Source organism: Aquarana catesbeiana, linkage group LG12 (genome assembly GCF_042186555.1).
Source record: "Aquarana catesbeiana isolate 2022-GZ linkage group LG12, ASM4218655v1, whole genome shotgun sequence".
Taxonomy (NCBI): domain Eukaryota; kingdom Metazoa; phylum Chordata; class Amphibia; order Anura; family Ranidae; genus Aquarana; species Aquarana catesbeiana.
This window is the reverse complement of record NC_133335.1, coordinates 107,890,961-107,914,354: the sequence shown is the minus strand read 5'-3', so window position 1 is coordinate 107,914,354 and position 23,394 is coordinate 107,890,961. Positions and strand designations below refer to the sequence as shown.

General features: G+C 42.9%; 1 protein-coding gene across 3 annotated transcripts in view; it reads right to left on the bottom strand.

Annotated features, from left to right (window-relative positions):
* The window catches only part of MRPL45 (mitochondrial ribosomal protein L45), a 216,766-nt gene that overhangs the window by 122,668 nt on the left and 70,704 nt on the right, over positions 1 to 23,394 (bottom strand). For all 3 annotated transcript variants that reach the window (XM_073608271.1, XM_073608270.1, XM_073608269.1), the window contains one exon: positions 7,334 to 7,432. In XM_073608271.1, the coding sequence (XP_073464372.1) occupies positions 7,334 to 7,432 (99 nt within the window). The remainder of the gene's footprint in view (positions 1 to 7,333; positions 7,433 to 23,394) is intronic.

Here is a 23,394-nt window from a genome sequence, read left to right as displayed (position 1 = left end):
TAGGGAGCTTATAGCATACTCCCAGTATTATTTTCCCCTTAGCTTCATCCCTTTGGAGCTCTACCCATAAGGATTCCACCTCCTCCCTAGCTCCCTTAGTGATGTCATCTCTCACATTCACTTGTACATTATTCTTGATATATAGGCATACCCCTCCCCTTTTTTACCCTCTCTATCTTTGCGATAAAGGGTATACCCTTGAATGTTTGCCAGCCAATCATGAGAGCTGACAAATGGGGATGGTGCTGCGCTAATCCTGCAATAATCTATAGGTGTCCTGGATATCCTAGGGAAGGGGGCTCACCTCTTTCCTCCCCTGGGGCATACGGAGGTGATCTAGACCGCAATGAGGAATTTAGCACTATGTGAACGTGCAAGCAGTATGTGCATACAAAATAATAAATAAGGGGGGGGAGCCCACCAAAAAAACTATATATATATATATATATATATATATATATATATATATATATATATATATATATATATATATATATATATATATATCAGCTAGAGTTAAAAAAGTCAAACCAGAGTGAAGTTACAATAAAAGAATAAAAAATAAAAACAAAATATTTTTACACTAAGGTAAAGATTGCCGCTATGATATTTAGTGTCAATAAAATGTTCTGTAAGTTAATAACCGGAAATTATTATAGTCCAATCAACCGCGATATATATATATATATATATATATATATATATATATATATATATATATATATATATATATATATATATATATATATATATATATAAATATATAAATATATATATAAATAAATGGAAAGCTAATAACTAAATACCAAGAAAGCAAAAAAAAAAAAAAAAGACAAATCATACAATATTACAATGAATGTCCAAAGTGATCTTAATAATTGTGTATTGTGCAGTTCAGTGTCCAGCACCAGCAGAGGGTGCTCAAACTTAAAAAGACAATAATAAAGTTCAATAAAGGTGACTTAGTGCAGCAACAAAAGCAGCTTGAATGCTTCAATGGTGATGACAAACAATTAGGTCGTGCAGATGGCGGCTGGGTTTAAATATCAATCGTTCAGGAAGAGTGGTGAATGTGAGGTGTATACCAAAATCTTCTCCATGCAACAATCCTCTAGTGGTGAAGATTTTGGTATACACCTCACATTCACCACTCTTCCTGAACGAGTGGTCTCCAGCTAAGTAAGGCAGAACAAAAGTTTGTCAGCATACACTGATCTTGTGCTCCATGTGCAAGGGGTGGAGGCCTGTAATTGATAGGTCCAATCTCTCCTTACACAGAAACTGTTCAAAAGTCAGTGAAAATTAAAGGGGAAAGTGCACAGCCCTGCCAGGTTCTTTTTGACAGAGGAAGATAGTCAGAATGGGTTTTGTTGATCTTCACTGCTGCCAGAATTTACACAACCGTCAATGAGCTAGTCATTAACCACTTCAGCCCCGGACCATTATGCTGCCTAAGGACTAGAGGACTTTTTCCAATTTGGCACTGCGTCGCTTTAACTGCTAATTGCGCGGTCATGCAATGCTGTACCCAAACGAAATTTGCGTCCTTTTCTTCCCACAAATAGAGCTTTCTTTTGATGGTATTTGATCACCTCTGCCGTTTTTATTTTTTTGCGCTATAAACGGAAAAAGACCGAAAATTTTGAAAAAAAAATGATATTTTCTACTTTTTGTTATAAAAAGAAAAATCCAATAAACTCAATTTTAGTCATACATTTAGGCCAAAATGTATTCACCACATGTCTTTAGTAAAAAAAATGTCAATAAGCGTATATTTATTGGTTTGCGCAAAAGTTATAGCGTCTACAAACTAGGGTACATTTTCTGGAATTTACACAGCTTTTAGTTTATGACTGCCTATGTCATTTCTTGAGGTGCTAAAATGGCAGGGCGGTACAAACCCCCCCCCCCCAAATGACCCCATTTTGGGAAGTAGACACCCCAAGGAAATTGCTGAAAGACATGTTGAGCCCATTGAATATTAATTTTTTTTGTGATTGAATAATGACAAAAAAAAAATTACAAAAAGTTGTCACTAAATGATATATTGCTCACACAGGCCATGGGCATATGTGGAATTGCACCCCAAAATATATTCAACTGCTTCTCCTGAGTACGGGGATACCACATGTGTGGGACTTTTTGGGAGCCTAGCCGCGTACGGGGCCCCGAAAACCAATCACCGCCTTCAGGATTTCTAAGGGCGTAAATTTTTGATTTTACTCCTCACTACCTATCACAGTTTTGAAGGCCATAAAATGCCCAGATGGCACAAACCCCCCCCCCAAATGACCCCATTTTGGAAAGTAGACACCCCAAGCTATTTGCTTTAAGGCATGTTGAGTCCATGGAATATTTTATATTTTGACACAAGTTGCGGGAAATTGACAATTTTTTTTTTTTTTTTTGCACAAAGTTGTCACTAAATGATATATTGCTCACACAGGCAATGGGCATATGTGGAATTGCACCCAAAAATAAGTTTAGCTGCTTCTCCTGAGTATGGGGATACCACATTTGTGGGACTTTTTGGGAGCCTAGCCGCGTACGGGGCCCCGAAAACCAATCACCGCCTTCAGGATTTCTAAGGGTGTCAATTTTTGATTTCACTCTTCACTGCCTATCACAGTTTCAGAGGCCATGGAATGCCCAGATGGCACAAAACCCCCCCCAAATGATCCCATTTTGGAAAGTAGACACCCCAAGCTATTTGCTGAGAGGCATGGTGAGTATTTTGCAGCTCTCATTTGTTTTTGAAAATGAAGAAAGACAAGAAAAAAAAAATGTTTTTTTTCAATTTTCAAAACTTTGTGACAAAAAGTGGGGTCTGCACTACTCACTATACCTCTCAGCAAATAGCTTGGAGTGTCTACTTTCCAAAATGGGGTCATTTGGGGGGGTTTTGTGCCACCTGGGCATTCCATGGCCTCCGAAACTGTGATAGGCAGTGAAGAGTGAAATCAAAAATTTACGCACTTAGAAAGCCTGAAGGCGGTGCTTGGTTTTTGGGGTCCCGTACGCAGCTAGGTTCCCAAAAAGTCTCACACATGTGGTATCCCCGTACTCAGGAGAAGCAACAGAATGCATTTTGGGGTGTAATTTCACATATTCCCATGGCATGTTTGAGCAATATATCATTTAGTGACAACTTTGTGCAAAAAAAAAAAAAAAAATTGTCTCTTTCCTGCAACTTGTGTCACAATATAAAATATGCCATGGACTCGACATGCCTCTCAGCAAATAGCTTGGGGTGTCTACTTTCCAAAATGGGGTCATTTGGGGGGGTTTGAACTGTCCTGGCATTTTATGCACAACATTTAGAAGCTTATGTCACACATCACCCACTCTTCTAACCACTTGAAGACAAAGCCCTTTCTGACACTTTGTTTACATGAAAAAATTATTTTTTTTTGCAAGAAAATTACTTTGAACCCCCAAACATTATATATTTTTTTAAAGCAAATGCCCTACAGATTAAAATGGTGGGTGTTTCGTTTTTTTTTTTTTTTTCACACAGTATTTGAGCAGCGATTTTTCAAACGCATTTTTTGGGGGAAAAAAAACACACTTTTTTATATTTTAATGCACTAAAACACACTATATTGCCCAAATGTTTGATGAATTAAAAAAGATGATCTTAGGCCAAGTACATGGATACCAAACGTGACATGCTTTAAAAACTGCGCACAAACGTGCAGTGGCAACAAAATAAATACATTTTTAAAAGCCTTTAAAAGCCTTTACAGGTTACCACTTTAGATTTACAGAGGAGGTCTACTGCTAAACTTACTGCCCTCGATCTGACCTTCGCGGTGATACCTCACATGCACGGTGCAATTGCTGTTTACATTTGACGCCAGACCGACTTAGCGCGAGAACAGGGGGGAACAGGGGTGCTTTCATTTTTTTTTTATCATTTTTATTGTTATCTCAGGGATTGTAAATATCACCTATGATAGCAATAGGTAGTGACAGGTACTCTTTTTTGAAAAAATTGGGGTCTATTAGACCCTAGATCTCTCTTCTGCCCTCAAAGCATCTGACCACACCAAGATCGGTGTGATAAAATGCTTTCCCAATGGCGCGGTTTACATCCGGCGAAATCTAAGTCATAAAATGCTCGTAGCTTCCGGTTTCTTAGGCCATAGAGATGTTTGGAGCCACTCTGGTCTCTGATCAGCTCTATGGTCAGCTGGCTGAATCACGGCTGCATTCTCAGGTTCCCTGTTGAGACAGGAGAGCCAGAAAAAAAACACGGAATACGGTGGGGGGGGGGATACCTAAACCTGCAGGCATCTGGTATAACCACTCAAAGTCGTGAATGGCGTACCTGAAGACAAAAAAATGGTTAACAACAATAAAGCACAGTAAACAGTAAAGTATAAAAAAATTGCATACCTGAAAAGCAAACATGATAAAACATAATAACAATAAAACATTGTAGAATAGAATACAGTAAAAAAGAGCAGAACAATAGAGAGAGAATAGAGAGCGAGAGAAAGAACAATAAAACGACAACTATTTTTTTTTATTTTATATTTTTTTTTGTGTTTTTTTTTTACACTGTTTTTGTAACTAACTTTTATAACGGTAACCGGTTCCAGGTTCGGGTCTCTCAAAATGCGATGGCATCTTGGGAGACCCTGTGAAAGTGTGCCTAGTCTGTGCAATGCTGTACCCTACGCTAATACTCAACTAGTGTATGGTAGCGTTCAAAACATTCACCAATGCAAAGACCAGGATTCTCAGGACAGGAGGGACAATAATAGCGGGTGTCACGCCTATATCTGTGCTTGCTGCAGACACAACATCGTTTTTGGGGGGTTCTTGGGTAGGGGTACTCGGGAGGACATAAAGAAAATGCCTCTCATGCAGCCGACTGCATTTGGTTGGGGATGTGAATTGGGGAAGTACGGCGCTGCAGAAGTGGTGGGTTCCCAATTAGGATTGGCAAATGCAGCAGGAAGGGCACTATGGGCACCACGGGCCTGTGTTTGTCTTCTTGGTGGCAGCGGGACACTACTTGTGCTTACCACCTCACCAGCTTGAACTGCACTTATGGGACTCGCCACGTCACCAAGTGTTACTGCAGTGCTGGTTTGACTACGACCGGGGTGTACTAGGCCGCTGGTGCTTGCCAGTTCACCAAAATGCTACCAAAAAAACTTAGCGATCGCAGGGATCAGGCCTGACTCTGCGAACGCTGCAGTTATGCGTTTAGTGTTTTGTAAGTGACAGTGATCGATCGATACTGCACTTGGGTGGGCTAGGCTGGGCCGGGCGGAGGAGCAAAACGCAGGTGCTAGCAGGTATCTGGGCTGATCCCGCTAACGCTGCGTTTTTGGGAAGCCTAAACTGCTGGGGACGCTAGTACAGATCTAATCGGATCAGATATTGATGCGTTCAGATACTATACCACTAAGGGAGGCGTATGCTGCGTGCGTGGGTGTTAGCGGTACTGGCGCTAATCTGACGCTGCCTGGGGCGACGCATATCACCGCCGGGCGATCAGGGGGCTAAACCTTTATTAGGTAATAAACGGCGGGTGCCCTGACACTATAAAAAATAAACGAACTAACCAGCGTCACCCGTAACGGTTATACGGTGATCAGTGGTGAAAGCTTTAACTAGGGGGCAATCAAGGGGTTAAAACATTTATTAGGTAGTATATGGGGGTCCCTGTCGCTATAAAACGCTGACGGCGAACCTAAATATTTACGTCCCTAACTAGCGTCACCAGCGACACTAATACAGCGATCAGAAAAATGATCCCTTAGTGATACTGGTGACGGGGGGTGATCAAGGGGTTAAAACTTTATTAGGGGGTGTTAGGGGGGTACCCTAGACCTAAAGGGGGCTAATACTAACCGCCCTAATACAGTAACTGTCACAAACTGACACCATGCAGTAATCAGAAAAAAAAAAAAACTGCTTTTTGTCAGTGTGACGGGGGGGGGGGGGGGATCGGGGGTGTAAAGTGTGCCTGGCATGTTCTACTGTGTGTGTGTGTGTGTGTGTGTGTGTACTTCTCTACAGTCTTCTCTCCTCGGCGCCGGAACGGAAACTGCCGAGCCGAGGAGAAATGACATCACATCCTCTGCCTGTGTGTACTACACAGGCAGGGGAGGATTCTCATTGGCTGGGAGTGATCGCGAGGGGGGGGGGGGGGGGGGGGCCCACGATCGGATGGCCTCCCCCTCATCACTGATCGCTGCCAGACCAACGGCGACCGCCTCAGGCACCGGGGGGAGGTCCGACCGGACCCCCCACCCGCGGGAAGGCAATCGCGTACCAGGTACGTGATTTTGCCTGCCCGTGCCATTCTGCTGACGTACATCAGCGTGAGGCGGTCGTCAAGTGGTTAATAACTATTTGGATGCTCTAAAATCCATTACCCAGATATGCCTTACCCCAGGCTATATAACAGGGAATTATAAAATGCCTGTATGGTATGTAATTCCACAATACAGATTAGTCTTAGCCTAGAAGAAGACAAGCAGACTCAAACTGCCAAAAACGAAATCTACAAACCATTCATAAACCTGTTATAATATATGTTAATATCAGGTATCTACTGGAATTTACACTTAATTGTCAAAAGTATTGGGATGTCTGCCTTTACATGAACTTTAATGGCGCCTTAGTCTGTAGAGTTCAATATTGAATTGATCCACCCTTTGCAGCTATAAACAGCTTCAACCTCTTCTGGGGAGGCTGTCCACAAAGTTTAGGAGTGTGTCTATGGGAATGTTTGACCATTCTTCCAGGCGAGCATTTGTGAGGTCAGGCACTGATGTTCTGCGAGACGGCTGGCTCGCAGTCTCCACTCCAATTCATCCCAAAAGGTATAATAATCTCCCCTCCAAATGGTTTGGACCAGTGCACAAAGTAAGGTCCTGACCTCAACCAGATAGAACACCTTTGGGATTAACTCGAGCAGAGACTGCTGAAAATATACAGTTTAGCCCTCTTACCCCCACCCCTTGGACACTTTGATTGGCTAGGTCACTTCTGTACACAGCCTCTAGAGCAGTGATGGTGAACTTGGTCACCCCAGATGTTTTGGAACAACATTTCCCATAATGCTCATGCACGCTGCAGTGTAGTTGAGCATCATGGGAAATATAGTTCCAAAACATCTGGGGTGCCAAGGTTCGCTATCACTGCTCTAGAGGCTCCACAAATGCTGAAATCTACAGCGCTGGAGCTCTCAATTTTCAATCAAAACAATGTTCGCATACCGAATCGTTCTGAGGTCAAATTATGCTAAAAAAATAGGAACAGAGCACACAAACATCAAAATGCATTAATACTAAAGAAAACAACTTCTTACAGAGTCAGGTGATTGTGCGCAGCAATGAAGATTTCCTGAGCTTTCTCTGGAAAGGTCTTGGTACTGAAATCCTCATCATAATCTTTTACTTTCCGAATCCTGCAAATAAAGCATAGAATAGTCAAAGAAATAAACAGTACATCATGACTGCCAGCATAGGGCCATTGAATTTGTTTACACATCTGTGCTTTTGTCAGCTTGCATTAAGATGGATATAATGGATTAATGGATATAATGATATCTGCATCATTAATGGATATAATGATATCTGCATCGGAGTAAAAAAAAAAAAAAAAAAAAAACAACCCCACATACAATAACATTCTACCAACATAAAGTGTTTAGAATCATCACAGAGCACTTACATAACCCTGTCTTTTGTGGTTGGATCAGGGAATATAGAGGTTTGTAAGCTTCCTCAAAGATGAAAAACTCAAATTAGGGCCAAGTGCAGGGCAGGAACCAGAATTTTTTGGCATTGGCAGAACACACTGTCCAAATGTAGGTGAAGTCACCTCTTTCCCTCCCTTAGGTTCAAAACAGGATCAACTACATTACTTAAATCCCCTAAATCCCCACTTTGGTAGAACATATCATCCAGCCTACTAAGGCAGAAGGTCATTTGCAAGCCAACAGATGTCATTTATTTTGACAGCAAAACACACAATGTCAAATACAGTGCACACTGGTCAAGAGACAGAGTGTCTGCTTATGCAGCATTCACAAATTTCAAGTTTAAGGTTGAATATATTTTTATGATGATTTATAAGAGTAACAGAAGAAAGGTTCACAGTACAACAAAAACAAGCATGTAACAAAGTTACAAGGGAGATCGGTTCATATATACAATTCTGCATCATTCAAAGCAGAGAATGAAAATAATAACATAACCAACTAAAATATGGTGTAACTTGTAAAAACTGTATGATATGACATCTTAAGAAATGCTTAAGGGGCTCTCTTTATAAAGGAGATCAAAAAATAATAAGAAGAAAGAAGCAAGAACAGTTGTCCCTGGTATGGACATAAGAAAATGTGAACCATGCAGGGAAGAAACCGAGCAGAGTAGAGGGAAAAGTAGAAGGAAAGGAAGGGTAGGAAAGGATAAGATACAGGTCAGGACAGGACCAGAGCTGTCACAATTGTTGGAAAAGGAGGAAAATGGCTCAGGGTTGCAAGGGAAGACTGATGTAACACAGAGTTATGATGGGGAGTTGCTTAGTCCGATTTTGAAAGAGATAGAAGAAGAAGAATATATAACCCATATTGTCCACAGTGAGAACACTTTTCCCAAAGAATCATTTTCTTGGGCTAGGAGCTTTTCCATTCTCATGATATAGCTTACTATATGTACCCAATTTAAGAGGGAGGGCAGTTGTGTGAATCTCCAAAGAGACGGGATAAGCTGCCTACCTGCAGATAAGTAAAAACCGAGGAGACAGGATATTTGTTTGTGTACGATGCCGGGCAGGATGGACAGGAGGGCAATGGTAGGGGAGTGAGATAATGACTCACCACAGATGTCATTGTATAGATCAAAAATCATCAGCCATAAAAAGGTGGGATCTTATAACATTCCCATAAAATATGGAGATAGGAGCCTTTAGCACGACCACATCTCCAACAATCATCTGAGACCTGAGGAAAAATATGGTGGAGACTAAAACTGGGTCTCTGTACCATCTATTAAGTATTTTGTAATTTTCCCTTGGGAGTAACAGGAAGTAGTAGATTTTTAAATGAAGATGAAAGCTTTGTCCCAGTCTGCAGGATCAACCTTTCGGCCCAAATCTCAATTCCACAACTGCCATAAAGGGAGGAGGAGAGGTCGTGAATGAAGTAATCGGTAGATTGAAGAAAGCATGTGTCTGGGTTGTTCTGAGAGTGAGCACAGCTGCTTGAATTCTGTGAGAGGGCGGTTAGTAGATTCCGCAAGTTGCAATATCTTACAGAAAGTGGTGAATTGATGAAAGGATAGCCGGGGGCGCATTCGCGAAGCTGACCTCGAAACGCCAAGTCACACGCGCATACTGCATCCCCACGGTGACCCGCCTGGAACTCCTGGGCACAAACTGTACCATGTACAGTGGGAGAAAATCTAAGCTGAAGCCAGTAAAGTGCCAAAAAGCACTGACGAGAGCCGCATCTAAAATGGCGTCAGCGCCATCTTCCCGCTCTACACTGCCACATATGCAGAAACAGACCTAGAATTCACCTTGCTCTTAGCGCAATGAGCTAGACTTCGATTTTGGGATGACTCCTATTACCCTACAGAATACCCCTCCCGGCTCTGACCTCCTTAGTCAATTTGAACAGGTTTTACAAAAGGCACGTCAAAACACCTCAGACTATCACTGAGAAGCTCACGCAGGAAATTCGTGAGGTGGACCGCCGCACGTCTGTTCTAGAACAGAGGATGGATGAGCTGGATGGCATCACCACTAACCACAACAACGATATGGAAGCACTTAGGGAGGAAAACTCTTCCCTCTATACCCACCTTGAAGATTTTGAGAATAGAGCCAGTAGATCTCATCTTCGTGTCCGTGGCATACCTGAGGCTATAGAGCAGTGATGGCGAACCTTGGCACCCCAGATGTTGTGGAACTACATCTCCAATGATGCTCATGCACTCTGCAGCGTAGTTGAGCATCATGGGAAATGTAGTTCCAAAACATCTGGGGTGCCAAGGTTCGCCATCACTGCTATAGAGGATCTCCAATCTACCATAACCAGGAACTCCTTCCAGGAACTCTCCCCATCGATTCCCATAGAACGCCTAGAGATGAACAGGATCCACAAAACATTGGCTCCCCGAAAAGAAGATGGCCCCCCCCCCGCCCCACAGCGACATCGTTATTAAACTACACTATTTCTGCACCAAGGAGCAATTAATGGAAGCGGCCCGCAATAAGGATTCATTGATCTTCCAGGGACACCACTATCAAATTTTTCAAGACCTCTCACAACAAACCCTCATCAAGCGAAAAGCAATGAAACCACACCTACAGATCCTCCAACACCACCACATTTCCTCATTGGTGTTTCCCCTTCGCCATCCCTTTTTCTTACAAAAGGTACTCTTATACCTGCAAATTCGTTAATGATCTCCTTAACCGCAATCTCCACCTGTCAATGGCAGAAAATGCTGCTGAAGGTTCAAAACACCGAGCAACATCAAGCTCCCCCAAGAACCAAAAAGACAATCCTGAACATCAAGCCCACTGCAGCACCCACAAAAGGAGCCGCTTTGCCTCACCACCACCAGCTCCAGAAGACCAAAATGGACTGAAGTATCTCCTATGGATGATGATATACCTTAACCAGTTACCGACCTCCGCATGCCGATGTACGTCGACAGAATGGCACTGACAGGCATATGGGCGTACCTGTACGTCTCTGCCTCCAATCGGGCCCCCCCCCCCTCCGGTGCCTGCGGCGGTCGGAATCGTTGCAGGAGCAATCCGTGCTGAGGGGGAGGCCACCAATTCATGGCCACCCCCTCGCGATCGCTCCTGGCGAATGAGTAGCTTCCTCTGCTTCTGTAATGTAAACAGAAGCAGAGGAAGTGATGTCGTCTCGCCTCGTGCAGCCTTTTCGTTCCGGCGCCCGAGGAGAGAAGACATCCAAGTCTGCACCAACACTACACTAACAGTAGAACACATAGGCACACAAATCACCCCTGATCACCCCCTGTCACAGTGACTCCAATAGCAGTTTGGTTTTTTTTACTGATTACTGCATTGGTGTCATTTGTGACTGTTATAAGTGTGAGCCCCGGTTCACCCAGGGGCGGCACGACTTGCAGGTCGCCTCACCGAGGCGACCTGCACACGACATCCACGGCGACTTGCAAAACGACTTCTGTATAGAAGTCTATGCAAGTCGCCTCAAGTCGCCCCAAAAGAAGTACAGGAACCTTTTTCTAAGTCGGAGCGACTTGCGTCGATCCTATTAGAACGGTTCCATTGTACAGAACGGGAGGCGTAGTCGCCTGACAAGTCGCTCCTGTGTGAACCGGCATTTAGGGCAGTTAGTGGTAGGCCCCTTTAGGTCTAGGGTACCCCCCTAACCCCCCCAGTAAAGGTTTAACCCCTTGATCACCCCCCAGTTAACCTCTTCTTCACTTGTCGCCAGTGTCACTAAGCGATCTTTTTTCCGATCGCCGTATTAGTGTCACAGGTGATGCTAGTTAGCCAGGTAAGTATTTAGGTTCATCGTCAGCTTTTTTATAGCGTCAGGTGCCCCCATATACTAACTAATAAAGCTTTTAACCCCCTGATTGCCCCCTAGTTAAACCTTTCACCAGTGATCACCGTATAAGTGTTATGGGTGACGCTGGTTAGTTTGTTTTTTATACCCGCCGTTTATTACCCAATAAAGGTTTAACCCCCTGATCGCCTGGTGGGTGATATCAGTTAGGTTTTAGTGTCAGGCAGCGTCAGATTAGTGCCAGTACTGCTAACAACCAAGCAGCATACACCTCCCTTAGTGGTATAGTATCTGAACGGATCAATATCTGATCTGATCTATACTAGTGTCCCCAGCAGTTTAGGGTTCCCAAAAATGCAGTGTTAGCAGGATCAGCCCAGATACCTGCTAGCACCTGCATTTTGCCCCTCCGCCAGCACAGCCCACCCAAGAGCAGTATCGATTGATCACTGTCACAAAACACTAAACACACATAACTGCAGCATTCGCAGAGTCAGGCCTGATCCCTGCGATTGCGAACAGTTTTTTGGTAGCGTTTTATACAGTTGCTGACGGCCTAGGAGATTTTTTACCTGTGAGTCTCACTACTGTACCAGTAAATTTAGAGCCCAAAATGGCAAAATTGAAGGTACAGTAGCGAAGAGGCCTACACGTTTCTGAGCATGACAGATAGTAAAGAGGAAGTCACTCATCTGTCAGATTCAGGCTCAGAATACGATCCTGTAGACGACAGCGGCTCCATGACAGATAGCTCTGACGACGGAGTTGTGGTCCCTGCCAAGGTCAGGCGTACCAGACCCTGATCATCTTCTGCTGTTGAGGTGCAAGAACCGCAGGGCTCTCGTATGGAGCGCCGCCATTCCTTCTGGTGAACTGGCAAGCACCAGCGACCTAGTACACCATGGTCGTAGTCAAACCAGCATTGCAATAACACGTGGTGGCGTGGCGAGTCCCATAAGTGCAGTTCAAGCTGGCAAGGTGGAAAGCACAAGTAGTGTCCCGCTGCCACCAGGAAGACAAAGACAAGCCCGTCTTGCCCATAGTGTCCTTCCTGCAGAATTCGCCAATCCTAATTGGGAGCCCACCACTTCTGCAGCACCCGTACTTCCCCCATTCACTGGCCAACCCGGCATTCAGGTGGAAAAAGTTGATTTTACATCACTTGATTTTTATTCGCTGTTTTTCACCGAAGATCTTTATAGATCTATTGTGGACCAAAGCAATTTGTATGCAGTCCTCTCTTGCCAGAGATTGGAAACCAATTACGGTTTCCGAAGTTAAGACCTTTCTGGGCCTATCCCTCGACATGGGCATAACTAAAAAAAAAAAAAAAAAAAGTGAGTTGCGGTCATATTGGTCCACTGACCCAATTCACCATATGCCCGTGTTCTTTGCTTCCATGGTCAGGGCACGATAAGAGCAAATTTTGCGGTTCATGCACTTCACTAACAATGAACTCTGTCCTCTGTCCTTGTGGAGACCCTGGATACGATTGGCTCTACAAAATTAGGCCCTTCGCAAACCACTTCAACCAACATTTTGCAGACTTGTTTTTCTCCCCATCAAGTTGTCTGCGTTGATGAGTCCCTAATTAAGTTTTCTGGCTGCTTGTCATTCAAACAGTATCTTCCCAGCAAACGTGCCAGATACGGGGTCAAGATGTATAAGCTCTGTGACAGGGCCACAGGCTATACATGTAGTTTTATGGTTTACGAGGGAAGAGATAGTCATGTAGAGCCGACAAACTGCCCTGACTACATAGGGAGCGCTGGCAAGATTGTGTGGGACTTGGTGTCACTTATTCGGAAAGGGGTACCATTTGTATGTGGACAATTATTACACAAGCGTGCCACTTTTTAGTCACTTGTTTGATCAGATTGGAGCATGTGGCACCATGCGATCTAATCAGCAGGGCTTTCCCCAGCAGCTTGTAGATTCCCATCTTAGGCTGGGGGAGAGAGCCTGCTTGAAGTGTAATAACTTGCTTGCTGTGAAGTGGAGGGATAATAAGAATGGTTTTGTTCTTTCCTCCCTTCATGCAGACACGACGGTCCAAATTCCTACGGTGACTGGTGTTGTGGAGAAACCCCTCTGTGTCCACGAATATAACCTCAATATGGGAGGGGTGGACCTTAACGACCAGTTGTTGGCGCCACACCTAATTGCCCGTAAGGCCAGATGCTGGTACAAGAAAGTGTCTGTATACTTATTTCAATTGGCTTTGCTGAACTCTCATGTGCTATACAGAGCTTCAGGATGGACTGAATCCTTCCTTAAATTCCAGGAAGAGCTCTCAGAGCCCTTCTGTTTCCAGACGGTGCTCCACCTCACCTTCCCCATCCAAATGCAGTAAGCCGGCTGCATGTGAGGCATTTTCCGTATGTCCTCCCGAGTACCCCTACCCAACGAGCCCCCCCAAAGAAAACGTTGTGTCTGTAGAAAGCGCAGATATAGGCGTGACACCGGCTATTTCTGTCCCTCCTGTCCGACAATCCTGGTCTTTGCATTGGTGAATTTTTGAACCCTACTATACACTAGTTGATTATTAGCGTAGGGTACAGCACTGCACAGACTAGGACACACTTTCACAGGGTCTCCCAAGATGCCATCGCATTTTGAGAGACCCGAACCTGGAACTGAACCGTTACAAGTAAAAGTGTAAAAAAAAAAAAAAAAAAAAAAAAATGAAATAAAAAAGAAAAAAAACTAGCTGTCGTTTTATTGTTCTCTCTCTCTCTATTGTTCTGCTCTTTTTTACTGTATTCTATTCTGCAATGTTTTATTGTGTTTTATAGTTAACCTTTTTTTTTGTTTTCAGGTACGTCATTCAGCTGCAGCGCGGATTTATTTATCTTGACAGCAAAAGCGTTTGCTGCCACGACACATAAAGCCGTGACTCCAGCGCTGTAGGAGGTGATTTCACCACCACAGTTAAAAACAAAATTGTGCATGTATTCCCATCATTAGAAGTGGGTGGAGGAAGTGAGGTATTCTAAAGGCTTTTAAAAATGTATGTAGTTTGTCGCCGCTGCATGTTTGTGCGCAATTTTAAAGCATGTCGTGTTTGGTAGCCATGTACTCGGCCTAAGATAATTTTTTTTATTCCATCAAACATTTGGGCAATATAGTGTGTTTTAGTGCATTAAAAGTAAAAAAAGTGTTTTTTTCCAAAAAAAAAAAAGAAAAAAAAAAAAAAAAAAAAAAAAAAGCGTTTAAAAATTCACTGCGCAAATACTGTGTGAAAAAAAAAAAATTAAACACCCACCATTTTAATCTGTAGGGCCTTTGCTTTAAAAAAATATATAATGTTTGGGGGTTCAAAGTAATTTTCTTGCAAAAAAAAAAAAAAAAAAAAAAATGTATTTTTTCATGTAAACAAAAAGTGTCAGAAAGGGCTTTGTCTTCAAGTGGTTAGAAGAGTGGGTGATGTGTGACATAAGCTTTTAAATGTTGTGTATAAAATGCCAGGACAGTTCAACCCCCCCCCCCCCCCAAATGAGCCCATTTTGGAAAGTAGACACCCCAAGCTATTTGCTGAGAGGCATGTCAAGTCCATGGAATATTTTATATTTTGACACAAGTTGCGGGAAAAAAAGACAAATTTTTGTTGTCACTAAATGATATATTGCTCAAACATGCCATGGGCATATGTGAAATTACACCCCAAAATACATTCTGTTGCTTCTCCTGATTACGGGGATACCACGTGTGGGACTTTTTGGGAGCCTAGCCGTGTACGGGACCCCGAAATCCAAGCACCGCCTTCAGGCTTTCTAAGGGTGTAAATTTTAGATTTCACTCCTCACTGCCTATCACAGTTCCGGAGGCCATGGAATGCCCAGATGGCACAACCCCCCTCAAATAACCCCATTTTGGAAAGTAGACACCCCAAGCTATTTGCTGAGAGGTATGGTGAGTATTTTACAGATCTCGCTTTTTGTCAAATTTTTGAAAATTGAAAAAATAAAAAAAATAAATACATTTTTTCTTTCTTCATTTTCAAAAACAAATGAGAGCTGCAAAATACTCAACATGCCTCTCAGCAAATAGCTTGGGGTGTCTACTTTACAAAATGGGGTAATTTTGGGGGGGGGGGGGGGGTTGTGCCATCTTGGCATTTTATGGCCTTCAAAACTGTGATAGGTAGTGAGGAGTGAAATCAAAAATTTACGCCCTTAGAAATCCTGAAGGCGGCAATTGGTTTTCGGGGCCCAGTATGCAGCTAGGCTCCCAAAAAGTCCAACACATGTGGTATCCCCGTTCTCAGGAGAAGCAGAAGAATGTATTTTGGGGTGTAATTCCACATATACCCAATGTTTGAGCAATATATCATTTAGTGACAACTTTGTGCAAAAAAAAAAAAAAAAAAAAAAAAAAGGTTTGTCATTTTCCTGCAACTTGTGGCAAAATATAAAATATTCCATGGACTCAACATGCCTCCCAGCAAATAGCTTGGGGTGTCTACTTTCCAAAATGGGGTCATTTGGGGGGTTTTGTGCCATCTTGGCATTTTATGGCCTTCAAAATTGTGATACGTAGTGAGGAGTGAAATCAAAAATTTACGCCCTTAGAAATCCTGAAGGCGGTGCTTGGTTTTCGGGGCCCCGTACGCAGCTAGGCTCCCAAAAAGTCCCACACATGTGGTATCCTCGTAATCAGGAGAAGCAGCAAAATTTATTTTGGGGTGTAATTCCACATATGCCTATGGCATGTGTGAGCAATATATCATTTAGTGACAACTTTGTGCAAAAAAAAATTTTTTTTTTTTTGTCATTATTCAATCACTTGGGACAAAAAATAAAATATTCAATGGGCTCAACATGCCTCTTAGCAATTTCCTTAGGGTGTCTGCTTTCCAAAATGGGGTCATTTGGGGGGGTTTGTACTGCCCTGCCATTTTAGCACCTCAAGAAATGAGTCATAAACTAAAAGCTGTGTAAATTCCAGAAAATGTACCTTAGTTTGTAGACACTATAACTTTTGCACAAACCAATAAATATACGCTTGACATTTTTTTTACCAAAGACATGTGTGGCTGAATACATTTTGGCCTAAATGTATGACTAAAATTTAGTTTATTGGATTTTTCTTATAACAAAAAGTAGAAATAATTTTTTTCAAAATTTTTGATCTTTTTCCGTTTATATCGCAAAAAATAAAAATCGCAGACGCAATCAAATACCATCAAAAGAAATCTCTATTTGTGTGAGCAAAAGAATGCAGATTTCGTTTGGGTACAACATTACATGACTGCGCAATTACCAGTTAAAGCAGCACAGTGCCAAATTGTAAAAAGTCCTCCGGTCATTGAGCTGCCAAATGGTCCGGGGCTGAAGTAGTTAAGGACTTATACTTTTTTTTTTTTGTCACGACACACACAAGACCTGAGAGATGCAGCCCCCTGGGACAGACCTTATACTCTGTCTCACGATGGGTTCTCCATCGTAAGGTCACCACAAACATAGTATTTAAAATGTGTCAATCTCTCTAACCCAATAGGTTTAGAATACCCCACTACCTTCCCTTGGGCCTTTTCGAGTGGGGTACTGATTCCCCTATTCGATGTGCACAGGGAAAAGGATCCACAGAAATGCACACCCGCTAACTCATCCCAAAATTTGAATTAAGACCTGGACTGTTCTTCCCTCTCAGCAAGCTAGGTGACCTTTCTCCTTTAACTATAATCACCTCCGCCTACCTTACACCACCAGCTCATCTGCAGGATGTCAGTTTCACTACCCTAACTCAACAACACCTTGTTTTTCACTTTTTATCACACCTTATCAGTTTTTTTTTAACTGTTTTACTAGTGGCTCATTTAGTTCTATAGATTTTAAGACGTATAGCTTTTATAGTGGCTGTCGTTGTCCCAGGGACAGCTTGCTGCACCTACCATTTGATCCTCAAGTGACAGGCATTGCTGACTGGACATTCTTTGGACCAACTGTACCCACTAGTTGGTGACATTTCACCACCCCCTGGATATTAGCTCCACATAGGAGCCACCCTCCCTTTTCTTCAACAAAACCTTCTCTCTCTCTCTCCTCTCTATTATCAGGAACTATTTACTCTGCCCAGTCCACACCTGATACCACCCGCAGTCCTCTTCCCTCCCTTTCTCCTAGCCTCCCCATCCCCCTCTTCTCCAGAGTACAATCACAAAAGCCAACAACTAGCCACAGTATCCCCTGATCCCATCTACACTATAATGTCTTTAAATATACGAACACTCAATGTACAGGGCCTCAACTCCAAAACGAACAAAGGCTTTCCACTCCTCCTCCTCGCTTTCAGCACATGTGGTTTGCTTACAAGAAAACGCACACTTCTCCTCACAGTCCTCCCCTAAAATTTTTAAGCTGCCAATACCCCCAGGTTTATAAGGCTTCGGCCTCCACTAAACAAAGAGGGGTCTTGATTGCATTCCACCACACTACACCTTTTACCCTCCATACGAAGATCAAGGATCCAGAAGGACATTATCCACCACTTACTGGTCTCAGTGAAATGACCATGGTTTCATACTACGCCCCCAATAAAAATCCACCATCATTCCTCTCCCACTTGTTCTCTGTAGTGGAATCAATTAAACAGGGTACCCTCATGATGAGTGGGGACTCGAATCAAGTACATACCCAATTTTAGATAAATCTGACTCCTTTAACGGTTCATCGCCTCGCCTACCAACAGCTTCTTTTTTTTTTTTTTTAATTCTTTTTATTGATTTTCAAACACAAACATACATATGCCCCGGAAGGTAACATGCCTTGCCGGAGTCGGCCACGCAGGGCCTAAAACAGCAACTTAACTCTCATCCTTCCCTCCCCCCACCCACCATCCTGACCAGTCACCATACAAAAAATTCACAGAAAATAATAATAACACTATGCACCTTATGATTGAATTCATATCCTTATGATTATATCCCTCTGATATCTAATATCTTATGGCAAAGGAACACACTTAATTTATCAACAGAGACTTTGACTATTAATCAGGATTGTCAGAATAGTAAATTTCCCAACTCTATTAACCACCTAAGTAGACATTTGTTCTCTTGATTATCCCACTGTAGCCGTAGAATCCAGCCAGGCCTGCCATACCTTATTGAACTTCTTTTCCCAACCTCTAGATCTATAGGTTGCTTTATATAAATGAATGACTGAGTTAACCAGTTTTTTCCAGTAAGACAATGTGGGAGCAACAGTTTTTTTCCAATTTAATAGTATAGCTTTTCTACCATAGAATAACCCAATATTTAATAAAGTGCGGTGAGCTCGAGATGGAACTACCTCCTCCACCAACCCAATTAAGCAGACTCTAGGTGTCATTGGAACTGGGGTGCTGAGTATCTCCGCCGGACATTCTGTAATACCGGACCAGAATATTTGAATTTCTGTGCAACTCCAGAAGATATGCTCTGCATCAGCTGGGGCGTGAGAGCATCTCCAACACCGGTTGTTAGCTGTTGGATATATGCGTGACAACCTAGCGGGTGTAAAATATATGCGGAGAAGGAACTTAAAATGGATTAGATGGTCTCTTGCTGAGACTAGATATTTAAAAGGATGGTCCCACATATCATCCCAGTCCTCTCCTGAATGTCAGTAATTTCTTTCTCCCACCGTTCTCTACATTTGACGATTCCCAAAGGCGTTTTTTTAAAGAGAGATTTGTACTAGAGGTCGACCGATATATCGGCCGGCCGATATATCGGCCGATATTTGGCTTTTTTTACTTAATCGGCAATCGGCAGATTGTGCTGATAAAAAAAGCCGATAACTTCAGTGGGACTTGCAAATGACTTCTGTAATAGAAGTCAATGCAAGTTTCCTGTAGTTATCTGTGGAGAGGATTCTCTCCTCCCTGGGCAGCCTGCCAAGTCTGATAAGAAGATACATTGTATCTTTTCAGGTTGTTTTATCAATGAGCTGAACTCCATATGTAGAAGTTCTCAGTTTAACCATTTAAAGACTAAATCTTTTCTGACACTTGTTGCTTACAAGTAAAAATCCTGTACTTTCTGCTAGAAAATCACTTAGAACCCCCAAACATTATATATATTTTTTTTAGCAGAGACCCTAGGGAATAAAATAGCGGTTGTTGCAATATTTTATGTCACACGGTATTTGCGCAGCGGTCTTTAAAACGCAATTTTTTAAAAAAAAATACACTAATGAAATAAAAAAAAAAAAAAAAAAAAGCAGTAAAGTTAGCCCATTTTTTTCGTCCAAAAGTTTTGATTACCTGTTTTTGTGTATTTAATATTTAAGACATCGTTATTTTTTTTTTAAATCTAAATTCTACATACAAGTGAATTGACTGGAGTTTTGTTTTGTTTAATAAATGTTTAAATGTAAAAAATGTTCTGTATTACTTAAGGCTGCTTTCACACTGGAGCGGGCATGCGTTGACGGTAAAACGCTGTTAGTTTTAGCGGCGCTTTACCGTCATTTTTGCGGCGCTATTCGGCTGCTAGCGGGGCGCTTATAACCCAGCTAGCGGCTGAGGAAGGGGTTAAATGCGCCCCTGAATCGTTGTTGCCGAAACGCTTTGCAGGCCCTTCGGCAGCGGTGCGCATTCATTTCAATGGGCAGGAGTGGTGGAGGAGCAGTATACACCGCTCCAAAGATGCCGCTTGCAGGACTTTTTTTAAACATCCTGCCAGCGCATCGCCTCAGTGTGAAAGCACTCGAGCTTTCACACAGACTGCAGGGGAGCCGTTTTGCAGGCACTTTACAGGCGCTATTTTTAGCCCAAAAGCGCCTGAAAAACGCCCCAGTGTGAAAGGGGTCTAACTGTTAGATTTTATGAGATGAAGGGAAAAAAAAAGAAAAAAAAAAAAAAAAAAAAAATATCGGCATCTTATATCGGCCATCGGCCACCACGATTTCTAAATATCAGCATCGGCCAGAGAAAAACCCATATCGGTCGACCTCTAATTTGTACACTGATGACAGAGGCTTGACCAATTCCTCTTCTGTTAAGAGGTTTTCTAGTGTTGATGGTAAATATTCAATCCTCTGGCCATTAAACTGCTCCTGAAAAGCATGGCGCAACTGTAAATAGCAGAAGAAAAAGCAGTTCGGTAGATTATGTCTGGCCTTTATCTGATCAAATGTACAAAGCTCCCCCTCTCTAGTAATGTCATTCAATACCTTAACACCCTTGCATGCCCAGATCATGGGATCAGGAAGGGAGAAAAAAAATGTGGGAGTTTCGGATTCATCCATATTGGGGCCGAAGGAGTAACTCCCGTGTAGCTAGGGGACATCAAGGTGGTAGTAGTTTCCCATGTCTTAATCGTTGCCTTCATCAACGAGTCCATCAGGGGCAAACAAGATTTCGGGCCCCTATATAGGGCCATCTTTAAACATTCGTATGACCCCAGATGAGCTGCCTCTACAACCGTAGCGGAATCACCAACATCCGCTGTCAGCCATCTTCTGGCGAACACCATCTGACCAGCCAGATAATATTTCTGCCAGTCAGTTAATGCTAGTCCTCCCTGACCCCATGGCTCTTGTAATATTTTGATGCTTATACGTGGCGACTGTGGTGACCATAGGAAGGACCCTATTATGCTATTTAGGGATTTAAAAAAGGATTTTGAAATCCACAATGGGGAATGACGTAGAAAATACAAAATTACCGAGAGGAATTTCATTTTAATAAGGCTTACTCTACCTAATAGTGAGAGGGGTAAATTCTTCTATGCTGTTGTCTTTTGCTTAAGTCTATTTACTAATGGCAGGAGGTTTAGGGACATATAGTCATGAATATTGGCTGTTATTTTAACCCCAAGATAAGTTATTGAGGAGACCCATTGAAGTGGTAATGTATCATCTAGTAGTTCCTTAGCTGCCGTGCCCAGTGATAGAATTGATGACTTGCTCCAGTTTGCCCTCAGACTCGAGAAGGTAGGAAATTTGTCTAAAAATCGATAGGGCAGCCCTGAGAGACGGTCCAGGATCCTTGAGAAACAAGAGCATGTCATCAGCATATAATGCAATGCATTCTTTTATAGTCCCCACCTGAATTGCTCCCACATTCTCAGACTGCCTAAGTGCCCTGGCCATAGGTTCCATCATTAAGGCAAAGAGAAAAGGGGAAAGCGGACACCCTTGTCTGGTGCCTCTTCCTATTTGGAAAAACTCAGAGACCAGGGTACCAAGCCTAACTGCCGTCTTTGGCGCACCATAAAGCAGTGTGACCCAACGACAAAAACCAGGACGGAACCCCATTGCCCTCAACACTGCATGCATATATTGCCAGTCTACAGAGTCAAAGGCTTTTTTAATGTCGATGGAGAAAATAACTGTGGCCGGAAACTCTATTATCCATCTGTAAATGTGTGAACAATCTCCTTATATTTGTATCTGTTGACATGCCAGGCATAAAACCTGTTTGATCAATATCCACCAGGGTCGGAATAACCTTGGCCAATCTTGTAGCCAGCACTTTAGCTAAAATCTTGAGATCCATGTTAAGCAACGCTATAGGATGATATGAGGAGCATACCTGAGGGTCCTTGCCAGGCTTCAGAAGAAGCACCATATATGCTTCCATCATTGAGGCTGGCGATGCTCCATGTTCCCAACAGAGTGCATATAGTAAGTTTAATATGTGAGCCAGTTGTGACATATAGTGCTTATAAAAATCGGAGGGGAAGCCGCCTGGACCTGGAGCGTTCCGAGGAGGGAAGGCAAGTATAGCTGCCTCAATTTCTAACACAGAGATATTTTCATCTAGCTGAGCAACTTCTGCGTCCGTCAGTTTTGGCAGTGAAAGACTCTGTAGTAGCTCTTCCAACTCTGCCAAATCATAGGGGGGATAGGAGAGTATAGGGATTTGTAGAAGTTTACAAATTCACCCAGAATTCCCACTGGATCTGAAACTAGGGCCCCTAGACTATTTTTAAATTACTGGGATGTTAACCGGTATCCTTTGGTCAGCTGCCAGATTGGCCAACAGCTTGCCATTTGTCACCCTCTGCGAAAAAACACTCTGCCCGTTTCCTCGCCTCCGTATGAGCTAGGTCTGTGAAGTGTAGTTCCACTGACCTTCTACAACCCAATAAGGATGCGTAATTAGCCTCCGAGGGAGAGTCTGCCTGAATTTTTGCACACTCTGGCTCCTTGGCCAAAAGAATTTCACATTCCTCATTATGTTCCTTCTTGGCTGCTTTTATGGCTGATATGAATTCACCTCTCGACACTGCTTTAAAAGTATCCCAGACTATAGATGGGTCAGCTGTGTTTACATTGGTTGCCCAGAACGTATCCATTGCAGCTTGAATCTGAGTATTAACCTGTTCTTCCTGCAACCAACCCAGAGCCAATCTCCAACCCCTCTTCCGTCCCCCGGAGGGGAAGGCCAGAGTAACCAACAGTGGGTTATGATAAGAGGGCCCACCAGCCAGGTACTCTGCTTCATATAGATTGTTCAGGATGGACACATTCCCAAACGCTAAATCTATTCTGGCAGAAGATTTGTGCGTGGAAGACAGATGGGAATATGACGCTGCTTCCGGATGCTTCCACCTCCACATTTCAGTTAACCCTGCTACAGATGCCCAGGAACACAGTTCCACCGAAGCTGGCCTATTTGCATTAGACAAATCCAATGTTGGATGCAAGATGGCATTAAAGTCACCCATAATTAACATAGGTAAATTCATGTGTGGAGCCAGAGTCACCAATAGATCATATAACAATTGTACTTGAAAAGGTAGGGGTAAGTAAACGTTCACCAATAATATTTTTACCAACAGCTTCTTAACCAACACTCGCTTCTTGACTCATGGCGGGAACAAAAGCCTAAAAGATGACAATATACACACATTATTC